The sequence below is a fragment of the Euwallacea fornicatus genome, chromosome 24 (assembly GCF_040115645.1).
Source record: "Euwallacea fornicatus isolate EFF26 chromosome 24, ASM4011564v1, whole genome shotgun sequence".
NCBI lineage: Eukaryota > Metazoa > Arthropoda > Insecta > Coleoptera > Curculionidae > Euwallacea > Euwallacea fornicatus.
The window spans coordinates 1,483,412-1,500,526 of record NC_089564.1 but is presented as its reverse complement, the minus strand read 5'-3'; the positions used below and the strand labels follow the sequence as shown (position 1 = coordinate 1,500,526).

The 17,115-nt window shown below is 33.4% G+C and overlaps 1 protein-coding gene across 2 annotated transcripts; it reads right to left on the bottom strand.

Annotated features, from left to right (window-relative positions):
- Positions 1–3,917: 3,917 nt before the first annotated feature.
- LOC136346810 (uncharacterized) lies at positions 3,918–16,340 on the bottom strand. Of its 2 annotated transcripts, none has more exons than XM_066296260.1 (4): positions 16,232–16,340; positions 9,833–10,247; positions 5,485–5,713; positions 3,918–4,977 (listed from the first exon to the last, which is right to left on the bottom strand). In XM_066296260.1, exons 1-3 carry the CDS (start codon positions 16,237–16,239, stop codon positions 5,525–5,527), a joined length of 612 nt encoding a protein of 203 aa, XP_066152357.1. In that variant the 5' UTR covers positions 16,240–16,340; the 3' UTR covers positions 3,918–4,977; positions 5,485–5,524. The 2 variants fall into 2 exon arrangements, with proteins under 2 accessions (XP_066152357.1, XP_066152356.1); XM_066296259.1 differs by having other exon boundaries at positions 5,519–5,713.
- Between the last annotated feature and the right edge of the window lie 775 nt (positions 16,341–17,115).

The following is a 17,115-nucleotide window of genomic DNA, read 5'->3' as shown; positions in this document are numbered from 1 at the left end:
TGTATTATGTACGTATATGTATATAATTGTTGGATTACTGGGGCTCGTAGGTAAATTATGCGTATTTAATAGTTTTATGTATTTTGGTGATTCTAAATTAATATCTTGGATCACCTCATGTTTTATGTTATGCAGACTTCATAAATCAAAAAAAAGATTTGAAAGTTAGTAATTAAAAAAGCAGAGGTTTATATCAAAATATCCTATTTATTAAGATTTTCTGAATCTAAAATAGTTGGTTTTATTGCACGTTGAGATTTAGACGTTGCTCCAATAAAGCTGATAAGTATTATCAAGCAGTTATCGTCACCTACTTACAATAAAACACAACCAACAATTTAAATTTGTTTTTTGAAACAACAAAAGCAGTCATTAGTTAATAATCCCTTACAGGAGACTTACATTGCAATAAAGCGTTTAATGGGATTAGCTTTTTAATAATTAAACTAATACATCTTACTTTTAGAAAACTCAATACAAACAGATATATTAATATTCTCGAATAATAAGTAACAGGTGGGTATTTATTACAAAGTGTAAACTATGACTGTTCATATACAGCGTATCCCAGGATAGATGTAACAAGAGGACAAATGGACCAAAAGATTTTAAATTTTTAAATGAACCTTGAGGTCAAGTCCTGTTTGTTATAAAATTAAGGTATACAGAAAATGAGTTGATTCCTTGTTGTATAGGGTGTTTCATAAACAACTTTGTAAAAATTATCATCAATAAAATGTCTTTATTTTTCAAAATGCGAAAAAATTCAACTAAGAGAAGTTGGTTAAAATGCAATCTCACATTTTTATACCAAATTTCAGGATATAAAAGTATTTTACTAAAAATAAAATATTTTTAATCGTACCGCAAACACCACGTAAACATTATAACAAATAATAAATATCAAATTTAAAACACCAGCTTTTTAAACAAACTAATTAGCAATACGTCTAACGTTTTGTAATAATTATTTACTCGATGTAACCACCACCTATATCCGCACAGCTTTGGATCCTTCGTCCGAATTCCTTAAATCTGTTTTGAATATTTTCTAACGTTAAAGAATTCGCAGAATTTGTAATTCTTTGCTGCAACATTTCTGCATCATTAGGAAGTGATTAAGCATAAACCAATTGTTTGACTCGGCCCCATAAAAAGAAGTCCAATATTGAAAAGTACGGGGATCTCGGGGCCACTTGAATGGTTTATTTTGAGCATTATAATTTTTCTCCAAAGTTGATATATTATATATGTCGGAGATTTATTAGTCCTTAAGTGATAAAGTGTAGCATTACGAGCTGATAATGTGACGAAGGGCAGGCTGACAGGGCCACCTTAAGGAAAAGCACTGTCGAATGAGGTCACTACCACCAAGGGCGCAATCGAGAGGCCATGTGTGCGAGCCTTCGTGGGAAACAGGGACTAGCAGGTACTTTATCCCTCGGATTTGAAGGACTCGCGAGATCTGGAAAACCAGAAACCAAAAAGGGACAGGCAGATTAGATTGGGAAGTGACGAGGAGCGCTCGTTTGGTAGCGAATTCGTTGGTTTTGCCCTTTTTCTATTCTTGCTATTAAAAGTGAACTAAATACTTTATATCATCATGGAAAACCTTCCTATTGATGATCCGACATACATATATAAATATTTTTAGTCTTTCTCCGCACTAAATATGAGGAAAATAAAATACTTTTATATTCCTCATACCTGGTATGGAGACGTAAAATTACATTCTAAAAAACTTTTTTTACTCGAATTTCTTCGTATCTTGAAAAATAAAGACACTTTGTTGGTGATGATTTTTACAAATTTGTTTATAAAACACTCTGTGTAACACGTAATTAACTCATTTTTTGTATATCATAATTTTACAAGTAGGATTCAAACCCTAAATGTCATTCAAAAATTTTTGACCTCTTTGTCCTTTTGTTACATCTGTCCCGAGACACATGGCATGTTTTACGTTGAGAAAATTTGATCGGTAAAATATTAGAAGTAAACCGTAGCTGCGACATAAATGAGGCATTAGCATGTGGGCAATAATGTTTTACAAACAACAATTTATGCTATTTAATTATAATGAGGACGAATATGCATTTCGTTCTCGACCAAACCTTTTGATTCAGTATTGCACATTGCCCTGGCATGGCAACATTAAGCAATTTATATCTAGTTTAATCCCTATTACACTATAAAATTTATTGTATTTTTAAGACGATAATACCAGGTGGCCAATTACAGAAGGGTCTCAGCAACCTGTAATATATTTGAATTCCGTTATATTGTACAAAATAATAATAACGCAACTGCGGAGAACTATGTGAAATGATTTGTTTTTTTTTTCCATAATTGCACACCGGTTATAATACAGTCTCGAAAATGACCCGAAATTCCCATAAGTAAAATAATTTAAAGATTGACTTCAACAAGGACTCAACGACCCGTATTTTAAGTAATATTGAAATTGAAGTGCGTATACGGGATATCTGAAAATATACTCAATTTTAAAGACGTAATACACCTTCTATTGCTTATATACAATTCGCCATCCACATTCTCAATTTTTTCTTACTGCATTGTATTTCTAGACATCCCGCAACATTTTTGAACTTGTTACTTTGTCAATTTGTTCCGGCCATTTTGGTGACTGTGATGATTATAATTTTGTTATAATTTACTTTATATTTACATTGTTTTCTAAATTACTTATTGTCGTTACACAACAGTTTTCTTATCAATTTTAAATTGCATTAAATTACAAACTGAGGAATAGTTCGAAACTAAGAACATTATATTTAATTATTTGCAAATGTTATACAGTATGCCCTATAAAGTTTAATATTCATGTGAAGAAAAAGTTGCACTGAATTCCAATTAAAAAAAAAAAAAAACGATTTCCCCTGGCTACTTGTGAATATTGACCACTGACTCTTTTGTGCAATTTCATTAAAGACGCGCTTTTCACAGTTCTTCATTTTTTACCTAAATTATTTACTACACAAATACATAAAGAATTTTAATTCAAAAATTTGATGAGGTAGTGATTTCGAACCATGAATTTCATCTAGAAGGAACATTAAGTAAATTTGAAAATCATTTATCACAGCATTGAATAAAAACATTCTTGCACATTTAGAAGTACTATAGATACCTCACTCAGTTGTTACTATAGGTAATTAATCCATTCGTATCTTAAATTTTTTTATGAAATGAACTTCCTTAAATCCTTCTGGTACTTAATTACAAAATCAGACACAAAAGTAATTCTATTTGTACATATAGCTAGAATTTAATTGGCGTAGGTACTTACGACAGAAAGCAGGATTAACTTGATGAGAAAGGAGATCGGTCATAGTCAGCAATACAGAAAAGTATTGACCATAAGTAGGAAGAAGAATGCAACAATTCCCTATCAATCGCAATTATTTACATTCCAAGGAAAATTTAACTGGTAAGTATCATTATTTTATATCTATAAATAGAAATAGGTACGTTTAAAATCATTTTTCGAAATTTGTAGCTACTGAATATTACTAAATTAAAGATGCAGCTTTCCACAGCTTCCACCGTTAAAGAAATGTCGGAGTTGCAAAAGCAGTAAGTACTACAAGGTTTGATTGTAGCGTTTGTAGCCTTTGGTAATTACTATGACGGCAACATATTTTTCAACGTAGCCATTCTTTACAAATTATATTTGATTTTTTAATTCGAATTTTCGCTTAAACAAATATAAATTAATAGTTCTAGGTATGTAGATGAAAGTTTCAAAATGAACCTTATGTTAGTAGGATCGGGCATTAGGCTCTTATTCAGGAAAGTAGAACATTCAGCAGTACGGATCGATCTTTGAAAAAATGATTCATCAAAATAAAACTAAGCAGATTGATGCATATACATCTAAATATACAAGTTTGGAAGACGTTGTGACTTTGTCATTTTATTTACAGTAAAAATTTAATCTATATCTATGATAAAGGTGATTATTGTCTCTAGAGAGTTGACCATTTACGTTTAAAAAGACGAAAACCATAATTTCACTTTACATTTGGCACGTTTCTGCACGTTTCAGATATGAATCGAGTGATGTTCGGAGAAATCTTTGTTGTTACTTGCACAGCCGCGATAAAATGAAAATATGGTTAACAATTTTGATCCTTCAGTAAACTTCAATTTTATGTATTTTTCCTCATTTGTACTTGGTTTCTATGCTTAAATTCCCAATGAACCAAAAGAATCGGGCATCCTGCATTTAAAACTGTTCACAGTTTCTGAATTACAGTCGACGATTCTAAATTACAATTGATTATCCTGAATTATGCTTGATGTTTTCCGGATTACAACTGGGATTGAAATAGAGATTGTAGTGTTTGCTAAAGAAACTTTCCATAGATAATATTATAACTAGGTTGAAAACGCTTAAAGTTAAACAACAAAAACATTTTGTTTCTTTTTTGAAAGAAGGTTTAGCAGGAATATCAATACATAGAAATCGATGCTTGTTCTATACATGGTGATTGCAGCATGCTTTGATAGACAGTTTAAATAATATTTAAGCTTCAATGATGCTTCGGTACGGGGTGTCGTATTCATTAAAATCCTTCAAATTGCTGTCGAAAATAAACTATGGCAACACCGCTTGTGACTTTTTTAACATTGTTTTCTTATTTAACTACATTGTAGCTTTCACCTAGCAGCAATTTAAACTCATTTTAACTAACATTTTATATAAACTAGATACAAATACCTATAGCTAAATGATATAGTTGACACTTTGTTGTCGTATTTTTTGCCTATAAGTTTTAGAAATAAACGTTCAATAAATTCTTTAAAATCATGACGATCGTGGGACACGAAGAGGCTGCAGCAGAACTGCAACTGGTGTTGCGGCTATTAATTTAAGGCCAGAAAACTTTTTTGCGCTTCTTGTGGTTCAAAAATTTAGAAATATCTGCGATGGGTCGTCCTCATTTTGAAAATCTGAAAAAAAGTGATTTTCCTGAGATTTACTATAATTATATAAATACAATGAAGATCTAAAACAATTTAGTTAGCATTTCTTTAATTCAGTATAATTATTTATGTACACAACTTGGAAAGTAACTGTGATAAATCTGCAAACGCTTATACAGGGTGTCCCAGGAAAAAGTGTCCGTCGCAATAACATTCGTGTCGTTTGCTAAAAAAATGTTAAAACGTGTCAACTTTGAGAGGGAGGGAGACATCATTCGGTGAGAAAGTTGTTTTCGAAATATTACCCTTCTGTCTCTAGAAACCACCCCTTTGAAATTTTTAAATTGGAAGAGAGGTTGTGTTACACCTCCTTTGAAAGGTAATTTTATTCTCTACATGAGTACGTTTTTATTTTTTATTTTTGTATGCCGGTCTAGTGGAAATTAAACAAAAACCAAATAACTTGTTTGCAATGTATATTATACCAGAGTCGATGCCAAGAGGTCATACTAGAGGGTCATTTTTAATTTTTACCTTTTATCTGTTACATTGAATGTGGATGTCCTACCTAAAATTACGGAAGCAAGTCACAATTACAAGCAGCTCCTCCATTTCCATCTGAGCACATATCGCGACACCAAGCATTCCATTCAACGGTCACTGTCCCGTCTACTCCTAAGCTGGCCGTGTCGAATGGACTGTTTGAATTTATTTTATTTGCTATGAATTGGAGATACAACGTGCAGTTCTGACAGCCATAGAGCTGAAATCAAGAAGAGAAAATGAAGACCTTTTTCGAAGTTTATCTTTAGGGTACAATGAAATTTCTTTTAACTAAGTTATCGCCAAAAATAGCAAACTCGTTTTTGCCTGAAATTCCGAGTTGATTCTGTCTCATATGCGAATTTGACAGTGATTTTTGTACTATTAATATTGAACCAAAATTAACACTGGAGACAGCTTCAACTCTTTGAGTTTACGATGGAAACGTTTTTGTGCATGTCACAGAAGTCTTTCTGAGGTGTTACCAAAACACTATCTGGGCTGTATTGCTCCTGACAGTAATCGGCACTTGACCCTCACGTGGTCAAATTAGCCCTACGTGGCAAGACAAGGTGATCCATATGTTGAACCCAGTTCCTCGGTGTGAATTATTTTTTGCATGAAAAAATGGATGGTTCTTAAATTTTATTGACCTATGCAGACATGCGCTGAAGGGTTGAATCTCTAGAACTAAGCCTGTAGGGCACGCAGGGCCATCCAACGAAAACTTGACCCCCTTAATCATGAAAAATAAGAACGTTTGGGTAAATTTCCGAAATACGTCAAAGCAGTTTCTGAGGACGAATTTTTCTACAAAATTCAACCCGCAAATTTCACCCTTCTGCGCGATACAGCAATGCTCTCAAAATTTTGAAATGGCACGAGAGATCGTGTCGCACCTCACTTTCAAAATTTTTCAAAACTACATTCAATTGTGTAGTGTGATTTAAAATCTATGATTAGTTTTTGAGAAAAGCAACTATAAATTCTTTAAAAATGCATTACAAAAACAGTTAAATACTACGTAAAGAACGAAAAAACTTGTTTGTTGATAGGAAATTGGTTTATTTTTGAGTTTTGAAGGACCTTTAATTTGAGATGTCACTGACCCTTCGTGCCATTTCAAATTTTTTAGATTAAAATTTTTGCTTTCACGTCCAAAAGGACGGAATCTGGGGCTTAAATTTTATTTAAAACTTCGGTCTCTTTAAAAACTGTTTTCACGTATTTTGAGAATTTTTCCGAAAGATCCTTATTTTTCAAGGTTAAAGAAATGGTCAAGTTTTCATTGGATGATTATGTACATACAGGTTGTTTCATAAATATATCGACAAACTTTCAGGGGATGCAGAACTCATAAAAACAAATATTTAGATTGAATAAAGTTAGGTCCGAAATTGCTTCCTTTCCGAGATACAGACTGTTTAATACTTTTTAAAATTAATTCAAAAACGGTTTGGGACAAGGACATGAAATTAGGGACACACTGTGGTGGGATGAATGTGGATATTCTAAAGTAGGCGGAATATTTCTACCTACACCAGGGGCACCCCTGCAGCCATCCAACGCTTTTACATGTGCAAATTGCTCAGAATTTAACTTTCGAAGAGGAGAATCATTTTGCGACTAAGCATTTTTCATACATGTGTGTCTTCATGTCCTTTATCTCTACTGAAAGAAAATTAAAATTATTTCTCCTAAAGAATTGAAAAAAATCGCACTTGAAAACCAACACCGGCTTTTTTGGCGGACACAGGAATGATAAAAAATTCTTTATCTTGAAAACGGTTAGTTAAGTAATGAAACACAAAGAGGCATTTGCGGAATGATCAGATGCGCAGATTGAAAATTTCTAATATTACAAATTGAAATCTTCATATAACATATTCATAATTAACGATACTGATCACGTTACAACCAGAGGCAAACGCGGTCCACTGAACAAATTTGCTAGATCATGCATGAATGAAAAATTAGCCGTCAATAAGAGTTATTTATCAATTATTTCGAATACACATTTACCCGGTTTTCAATCAGTTTGTAAAATAAATGGAAGAAGCCCAGAAGATGGATTATACATAGCTGGTAATTATTGCCTGTTTTCGAATACAAAAATTCTTCCTGTCAGTTAACTCTTGCAACTCGTTGGTTAGTCATATTTACAATTTCGCAATGTTGGATATTGAATGATTTTAGAAGATTTTAACGGTGATAGTCTTTATTTCAAAAATTATGTTACAATAACATGTACTAAAATAAGGTCATGACAGGAATATGGAAGAGGGGTAGGGGGTTAGTAGGGAGTAGGCACTAGTAAGGCACCCTCCTAGTAAGGCACCCTAACGTTTTGCCTAGCAGGGCATATATGATTTCTTACGGTAATCGGAACCTGTTTCTAAATGAGACACCTTTTTCTCTCCAGCAATTGGAAAAAAACGTGTAATGTCCACATGATTACTTTCTTCGACGTCACCTTCAGGATTTGAACATGAAGAAGTTTAGATGGAAACATGTTTTTCGTTTTACGTATTACATCAAAATTTTTGTTATTTTTTATCGATCACAAGTTATCGCGGTTCTAAGTTACTGTTACTCGCCGTCAGCCGAAATTTTTACCTAACAAGTGATCTTACTGTTAGGTATATTTACCCAGATATTAAATTTAATTGTCCATTGAAAAGCGGGCAGTTTCCCTTAGCAGGAGTTTAACAGCAGCAGCACGTTGTTCAGAAGATTGACAAACTGAACTTAAAAGAACTTGCTAATACTCAGTCGACGCAAAAAGATGTGATGATCTAAGATTTCACTTGAGGCCAATGAATCAATATTGGGTATCAGCTTAGGGGATAATTTCCATTGAAATGAAGAAATACACGTAGTCACCAGTTATTTGTCTGTTGAAATTAACGTGCTTTTTATACAGTTTTATACACAGGGCATCCGCTTTCGGACCTCAACCATGGAAATCTTAGTAACAACCAAAGATACGAGGATAAAACGGAAAGAAAATGTTTCAAAATTTGAAAAATTTTAATTATTTTCGAAAGTACGCGAAAAAAGTTTAATTTTGGATGAAGGTTTTTATTTTGTTTATTTGGCGAAAATTTTCAAAATAACTAATACTTCATCATTGAAAATTTTCGTTATCTAAACGTTTTGACCGCATATTTGAACTCTGCCGTTTCGACTTTCGATAACTGTGATTAACTTTCTTTTTTTTATGAGTGCAATTTATTGAAAATGTAAAAAATCCGGTTTTTACTCAGAATGCCTTGGAGGTAATAAAATAAGAAAAAAGCAAATAAGATAATTTTTTATAGGAGCTTGAAGGGTTCACCGTTCACTTGAAAGCACAGCTCTGTGTGAATTCTTAGATTCTGTATCGATCTTAAAACGTGCATGATTATCTTTCTTCACCGCTCATTAATATTGATGGATATAGATTTATAAATCAGGTCTTTCACAGTTCTTCATCAATAACGATCAAATGAGGACAGATCTGGCGCACTTGCCGGCCAACGTATGTCCCGTTGTCATTGTCGCCTATTATTTTTGAAGATGCTTTCGTATTTGATTCACCTCCTGTAAAACGTTTACTTAAGTATAATTTCGCTTATGAAACTCCCGTTTAAACTCGGTAAATGCACCAACTTTGGCTGAATTTCTATGAAAGAGTAGAGAATAATTTTGAGCTGATTGTTGTCTTTCGGGATATCACTGTAGATTTGTTTTCGAGTAAATTGCACAATCCGATGTGTAGCTCGTTGAATTTCTAAAATATTTCATTTGAAACAGAAGTTTTGGTAATAAATTGATATTAATTTTGTAACTCTCAATGGCATTAAGCGAAAATCAGTCGATCAGTCAAAAATATTTTTATTAAATAGAAGTACACTGTTGATAAAAAGAAGATTTTTTATATTTTCATCAAACTGCAACACTGAACCTTAATACTTGATACATTATCCTAATTAGAAGAAGAGAGAGTTCTGAATGCAAAAATGCAAGCTGACTTTAAAAATGCAAAAATTTTAGATGCGCCTTTAAGAAAAAACGAAGTTGTAAATGGGTGTCGCAAATCGAAACGTTGGGACTATTCAAATTTTGAAACGGTATATTCTTGAGCTCCAAATTGCGTAATTTTGCCCCAATTCACCGAATATTACATCTGGTAGGGCTCCTGAGGTCATCATGGTTGAGCCGAAGAAAGTAAAACCCAGCATTGGTTCTTAAGAGTCACGTTACTAAGCAGATGCACTGCGCATAAATATTCTGAGAGCTGATGTACAACGAGCTACTAGAAGATCGTCAAAATACAAGTCATTAAAATGTGACTTACCTGATAACTATAGTTCACACAAAAACTGGCGCAAACTGCAAAAAAATCCGTAGGCGTCGTGATATCCTCATCACTGCAGGTGCACAACGGATAACCCAATCCATTCTTGCACAACACTTTGCAGGACGCCTCCCGAGTGGTGGCGTTGTATTTACTGTTATTGCTGCTGTCGTTCTGACTGCCCTGGTCGTGTCCGGCAACAGCGACGGGTAAATTCGTAGGGATGAGATCGAAGCAACTGTCGCCACAAGGAGGCCCGCCTAGTCCCGAAGCACACAACTCGTAACAAATGCGAGTCCTGCGGGACTGCGAGATGATTGGTTGTAGGGCGGAGTCGTCATAATTGGACCAGAGGTTACGGGCGTGGACATATCCGACGAGCAGCAGGAACAGGATCCCGGGAATTATCGACGTCCTGAAAGTTGAAAACTTTGATGGGTTATTTCAGAGGCGTACTCTGTAGCATAAATTAGCACCTAAGGTGTCTGCGAAACGCTGAGGCTGCTGATAATTCGTTAGGCATTTAGATAAGATATATACGGGATTCTTTACGGCCCTTAGGGTATTAGATTTTTAAAGAAGGTCAAGTTAAGCATTTCTTAACTGTTCAAGTGAAAAGATGGGAAATTAACAGAATGGGAGGAGAAAATTATTTATTATGCTGCAGGAATTTCTAAAGATGTTTTATGGGTTTGCGGCATATTGTTCATTTTTTTACCTATTTTATTATATATTTTAGCTGGGAACAACACCTTACACACAAACTGGGCTTGGTGGAGTAGTGCATTGCACATTATTCTCAGTTAAAAGTAACTGAGAATTACATTCGCCCCGTACTAAGGGACGAGATGAAAGCCCTTGTTAATGTTTTTTTTTTAATTAACAGAATTATAATGTATTTAGTATAAGGATGTAAAATACGTGAAACACTCTGAAAATTCCTTTCTATAAATCAGTAATGAATGATGTTTTTTCGACATGAATAATGATATTTTAAATCGATTGGTGTTTGATCAGTGTACCAAATTTAACTCGTTTTGTTTAACATTTTAGTGCCTGCTGTGTAAGTTTATAGTTAGATATTATGGAGCAAAATAAGATTTTATTGCGAACAAGATTTTATTACTTAAAAAATATTTTACTCCTTTTAAACCAAAATTTATTTCGGGAATCTTTGTTATTTAGCCCTCGCGGCGCTCACGATCTGCTCATGACCTTCGGCACTCGTATAATTTTTTCATTAATTTTAAAGATTATGTGAGCTACAAAGTCGTCACCACATCGTGAGCACCGCATAGGTTGAATACTATAGATTTTGGAAAAAACCCGGTCTAATTTTTAAACTGCTAGAGATATCGAGTTGAAATTTTCAGTGTATGAGTAAAATATTATGCCCTTGATAACTAAAATACCAAACATGTATCGTTCCATTTGATATTTGCAGGAAATTTACGAATTTTCCAAATTCATAATAATGCGCCCTCTAAGGGTATTTTCACTAACCATAGTGGATTTTCTGACACAATATCGAACAGAGTAAAAAGGCTCTTTCTAACAAGCCACCGCTTCTTTAGATCCTATGATCTGATCCGAGATATTTGAGTTTTTATGCGAAGATCTTCGTTTAAAGAACACTTGCAAGTGTCTAACAAAATATCATATGCAAAAACTATGGAGAAATTTTCCACGAATGAAATTGTGACGTTTTTAATATACATTTTTAGTACTTCTCTTCAGTTATTTGGCATATTTTCGTTCGGCATATGAAATACTCCACCTAGCGGTGGAGTTAGGGATTAAAGGAATATTTCCAACATTTTATGTCGTCAAACCTTCGTCTCTAATGGATTTGGAGATACAGCCGGCGTCCTCTCTTAACGAGACACCTGATACAATTTCCTGAGACGCTTAGACAAAACTCCGTCACTTTGAAGGTATTAAAGGAGCAAACGATTTAATAAGTGTCATCATACCACGCAAATATATCATTGCACCCTTACAAACACCATAAATTCCAGTCAGATGCAGGAACATATCCACCCTCATCCCCCTTACAGGGTAAACAATTGAACATCGAATGTCAACGCCAGGCCTGCGGGACCATTTTATGCTCGACCAAGCGCGTAAGCGGCCTTCGGTGATTTTTGTGTACACGAACGCAGGCAATCTGATTAACTTAAGGGATTAGTTCAATTTGTATGGGAAATAGGGGTTTTATTTTCGATTCTAATTCAAATTTAGCTCTGCTCAATTCCACGTTGCTGTTCACGTATGAGAAGAAAAGAAAATATGCCGGTAAAATTGAATTAGCATCTCTTTGACAATTTCTTGACAGATGTCAATTTTGTATTCCTATTGGCCCTAAAACCTGAAGTAGTAGTGTGGAAGCCATTTTGCCATAATTCCAACCGTGCAACAGTTAGAACTGTTAAAAGTGCAAAAAGTGTTATATTTTGAAAAAAGTTAAAATTTCAAAATAGGGTTTCCCGCATAAAACGTTATTAAAAACTTTATACTTAATGCACCTTTTTAATCCATGTCGTATGTTGAAAATTATGTGTAGCACATACGCCTTTCTCCATCTTATAACCTTCGCATGTTCACCGTTGTTCTAGCTCCACGGTGTTATGACCTAATTTTTCGAACATAAAACCTCGGGCAACCCACGTGAATAACTAGAATCAACCTGAACTTTAAGATTTGTTTAAATAATTATACATCTCTTTGTTTATTTTCATTAATATTAAGTTGGAAATAAAATAGTATCCACACCCCAACGCATTTTTTGGTCTATCTCGGTTAATAGCTAACTTTGGAATTACGTGGCTTGGATTAACTATCTTCTGTTCTGGATAGAACAGACAAACGATCCATCAAGATGTGTAATCTAGTATTGTGTAACGCTTCTCGTTTTGCACTCTCCTTCCGCAAACTGCCACTTTTTACACAAAATTGTGCACTTCCTAACAGTTTTTATAGAATTACTCACTTTTCTTACGTGCGTGCACCTTTATAAAGTTACTTACTTAAGTTACGTAGCAAAAAAATCATATAGAATTTTGAATTCAACAGAAAGAAAAAATATATAAATAACGCCAAATGTAATTTTATTATACGGGGTGTTTCGTAAACTCACCGGCAAACTTTGAGGGGATGTATACCTGATAAAAACATATATTTAGATCGAATAAAGTTAGGTCTAAAATTGCTTCGTTTCGAAGATACAGAGTGTTTAGTATCTTTTTTTTTTTTTAATATTTCATAAATGATTTGAGATAAGGACATGAAATTAGGGATACGCCATGGCGGGATAAATGTGATTCTTCTGAAATAGGCAGAATATTTTCCCCTCTATCACTATTATTAAAAACATCTCATTGAACGGCCGCACGGGCGCCATTGGTGTAGACGGAAATATTATGGCTAGTTCAGAACATGCACATTTGTCCCGCCATAGCGTGTCCCTATTTTAATGTTCTTATTTCAAACCATTGGATAAGGACACGAAAATCAAGCGATTTTGGACCTAACTCTATTAAATTTAATTATTTGTTTTTATGAGCTGTATATGCCCCGAAAGTTTGTTGGTACGTTCATGAAACACCCTGTAGATGACTCGCGTATTACTTTGTGATATTTATTTAACGTTGCTACGCACAGGGTGCCAACTATAACTAACTACTTGTGAAACGTGTGTACGTTTATGAGAAATGAAACCTATTTAGTCATCGGTTTCACTTAAGAAAGCAGTCAGCATGTTTGCTAAAATTAGAAATATTGTATTCTAGGACTGCTCTTAAGGTCTTCTGTTTGAATTTTCGGGAATAATACGTCACACATCAGTTAGTATCTACGATTATAGAGATCTGAGATTATATACCAACTAGTGTTCTGAATTAATAAAAAATAGAAAAAAAAACAATTCTAAGCATAATTTGATTATATATGACTCGCATATTGCTTCAAAGTGATAATTACGTAATAATATTTGACAGTATCAGAGTTCTACTAAAGTATAAATAACCAAACAATGGCAGCTTCTCATTGAAACGTATATTAGCAAAAGCTGCATTTTTGAAATAAAGGGCATTGAAATATCATGTTTTTTTTTGGGCAACCTTTTACTGTATAAATTGGTTTTTGGTAGCATATGGAGCTATTCAATTTATCTATCCAATCTATATTTATGTTATCAAATTTTATGAAAATTAGCAGATACGCACATTTATGTATACTCTTTTTACAGCAACGTGGGGCCATATTTATTTTACGTAAAAGTCTCCTCCAATTACTCGCATCTCGAGCATTGTTCATCTTAATTTCAGATCAAATTAGCGAAAGCCTGTGAAGTTTTGCCGGCAAAAAAAAGTTATTTTAAACTTTAAAATAGAGCCTTGCTATTGTCGTTTCTGCGTTTGTATGGAAGCTATGCTCCCAGCAAAGCGATCAGCAGTTTAATAGTTTGACCTAGTTAAGTGAAACAGCTTGCATAGTTAAGGCAAGTTTTAGGAAATGTCCCGCAGAAGGGCTCAAGATACTGTCTAATTACACATTTCAATTCAGTATGAAGTACTGTAGTAATTTGAAAAGAATTTCGTAATTATTTGTGTAACAATATGTTGCTCATATTAACATTTTCCAAATCTTAAAAATGTTACTTGATTCATGCGTAATTAATTTATGAGCGGCGTTTTTTATGTGAAAATTTGCATCACACATTTTTTTTAGTTTAAATTATAGGTGATGCGATAATTGTAGCAGTTTATTATACAGGGTATTCAAAAAGTACTTTAACAAACGTCAAAACCCCTTTGAACTATGGTAACAACTGTCTTTAGCGGAAAGCTAGTTTAGGTGATGCCGTCCATCACAACTTTAATAACTTAGGCTAGCAAAAGCATCCCAAAAAAAAGTTTTTAACTGGACTTCATGATACCTAGAACTCGGGTATATTACTAATTTAACACGAACGTTAAAGAAGTGCCATAAAAATACAATATAGGCCATGTGGGATTATGCAGAAAATTCTTGAATATCTCGAAATGTTGATACATTAAAAGCCCGAAAATAACAAAATATTTCTAAAAAAGATGCAGTGTCCAGTGATAAATTTTTTTACGATGGTAAACGGAAGCTTTTTCAGTAAAGGTTTTCATAGTTCCCTTTCAGGACAAATAGAGTAATTCATAAAGAACAATAGTCAATTAAAATTTGAATTCAATATCTTAAAAACTGAATATGCGTTTCCATGAGAAACTGCCATTCTTTAGTTGTCTATTGTTCAGTGAAATTCCGATGCTATCAAATGTTATTACGTAAATACACTTTTAAGTAATATGCGAGTCATATGTAATCAAATTATGCTTAGATTTGTTTTTATTTTATTTTTTATTAATTCACAACGTCAGCTGATATATAAACTTTATAAGCAAAGGTGCTAGCTGGTGTGTGAGGTATTATCCCTAAAAATTAAAAACATAAGAACTTAAGGGTAATTCTATAATACAATTTTTCGAACTTCAGCAAATACGCTGACTGTTCCCTTATATGAAATCCATGATTAAATAAGTTTCATTTCGCATATACGTATGCACGTTTCACAACTGCTTGGTTATGTGTACCAACCTGTGCATGCCAGCCTTAAATAAATATCATTAAGTAATATGTGAGTCATAGGTAATCAAATTATGTTGAGAACTATTTATTTATTTTTTCTTTTAAATTAATCCAGAATATATGATTTCGTTGCTGTCTGCATTTTAATTATATGTGCCAACTGTGCATAGTAACTTAAAGTTAGGTAACGTTGTAATAGCAATGTATGTAACCAGTTAGAAAATGAATAATTTTATGCGCCGAGTTGTGTTTCGCGGGGCGAGGGAAGAGGAGTCCCGCAATATGATAAGAATTGCACAAATAAGTTTCATGCATGACTTTTTCTAATTTTGGTATACGATAAGTCTGTCGTCAGAAAATGGAAAACATTTAAATTTGTTTAAGCTTTGCTCTGTATATATTTAACTGTAGCAACCACTAAATGGTCCAGTTTTTAATTTAGTTATGAAATGAAGTTATTTGTTTGTATTATGTAATTAGTTATGAATTGGCATACTATAAGAGCTAGTTCAGGTTACTGGTTTTGATCGAGAAAATTTTCACTTTCATTTTACACCAACACACATTTTTCTCATACGCGGAACTGGTGCCTAATTGGATTTAATTTCGTATATATTTACAAACGATTCATAACTGGCTATACAAACAGCTATTTTCCATAAATTACACTAACAATAATTAAAATAATTTTTTTGTTACATATTGCTACATAATTACACTGCATGAAAGTACCTATTACGTGTATTTTGTAACATTTAAATTTAATATTAGTAGAATACTTACCTTATCATATTTATTCTATTTATGTTAATTCGTTCTTAACCAAAAGGGCAATTCACGAGTTGCTTTATACAAGGCACGTTTGAGAGAACCAGTCATTTGAACATTGCAGATCTTTTATAACATCGATAACGATTGCATATTATCATAATGCCATAGACACTGATAATGCTTATCAAACGTTTTTGAGCAAAACACATTGTCAATGAAAGAATTATTGGATTTACTTAAATATGAGTGCTAATAGTGAGAGACCTTTGTCGGACTTCTCAATAGGTTTTTTGACCGCTGTGTACCGTTTGAATGTTGGTCGAATATAGTCTAGTATGAGTCCTATGCTCCCTGAAATCGGCAACATTTATGTAAATTCATCCGATTATACTATCTACTAAGAATTTTGGTTATTAATCCTACTTTCTATCATATACGGAAATTTCGGTTGCAAAAAATTTGAGTGTCATAAAACAGAATTTTGCTTCATTTACTCAGTAGTAGAGAGTAAACAGCACCTACGCCTACGCTTTGTTAGTATAACACAATCATGCTTTTGTCGCACTTATAGAAGCTTTCAGTAATGTCAACAAGTAGGTAATCTAAGTAAATATTGATATAGATTCTACTTGAACTTCATACGCAATACCATACGTAAGAAAGGCGCCTAATTTTTTTCACTCATTCCTTTCAATGAACTAATTTTTGTTATAAAGCGTCATAATCTTGAGTAAAACTCTTTGTCCAAAATTATCGTCTCTTTAAAGCATAGTTTTCGAATCGATTTCAAAGACGTTTGGGAAATGAAAAATCAACAAAAAGCATCGAATTAAAAAAAAATACCGATTAACCTGAATACTTGGATTAATGCATTTTGAGTAATCTGAATTTGAATG

Coding starts and splice junctions, on each gene's coding strand:
- LOC136346810 (XM_066296260.1), bottom strand. Junction 5,714..9,832: donor GTGTGAACTATAGTTATCAG/GTAAGTCACATT, acceptor TCTTGATTTCAG/CTCTATGGCTGTCAGAACTG.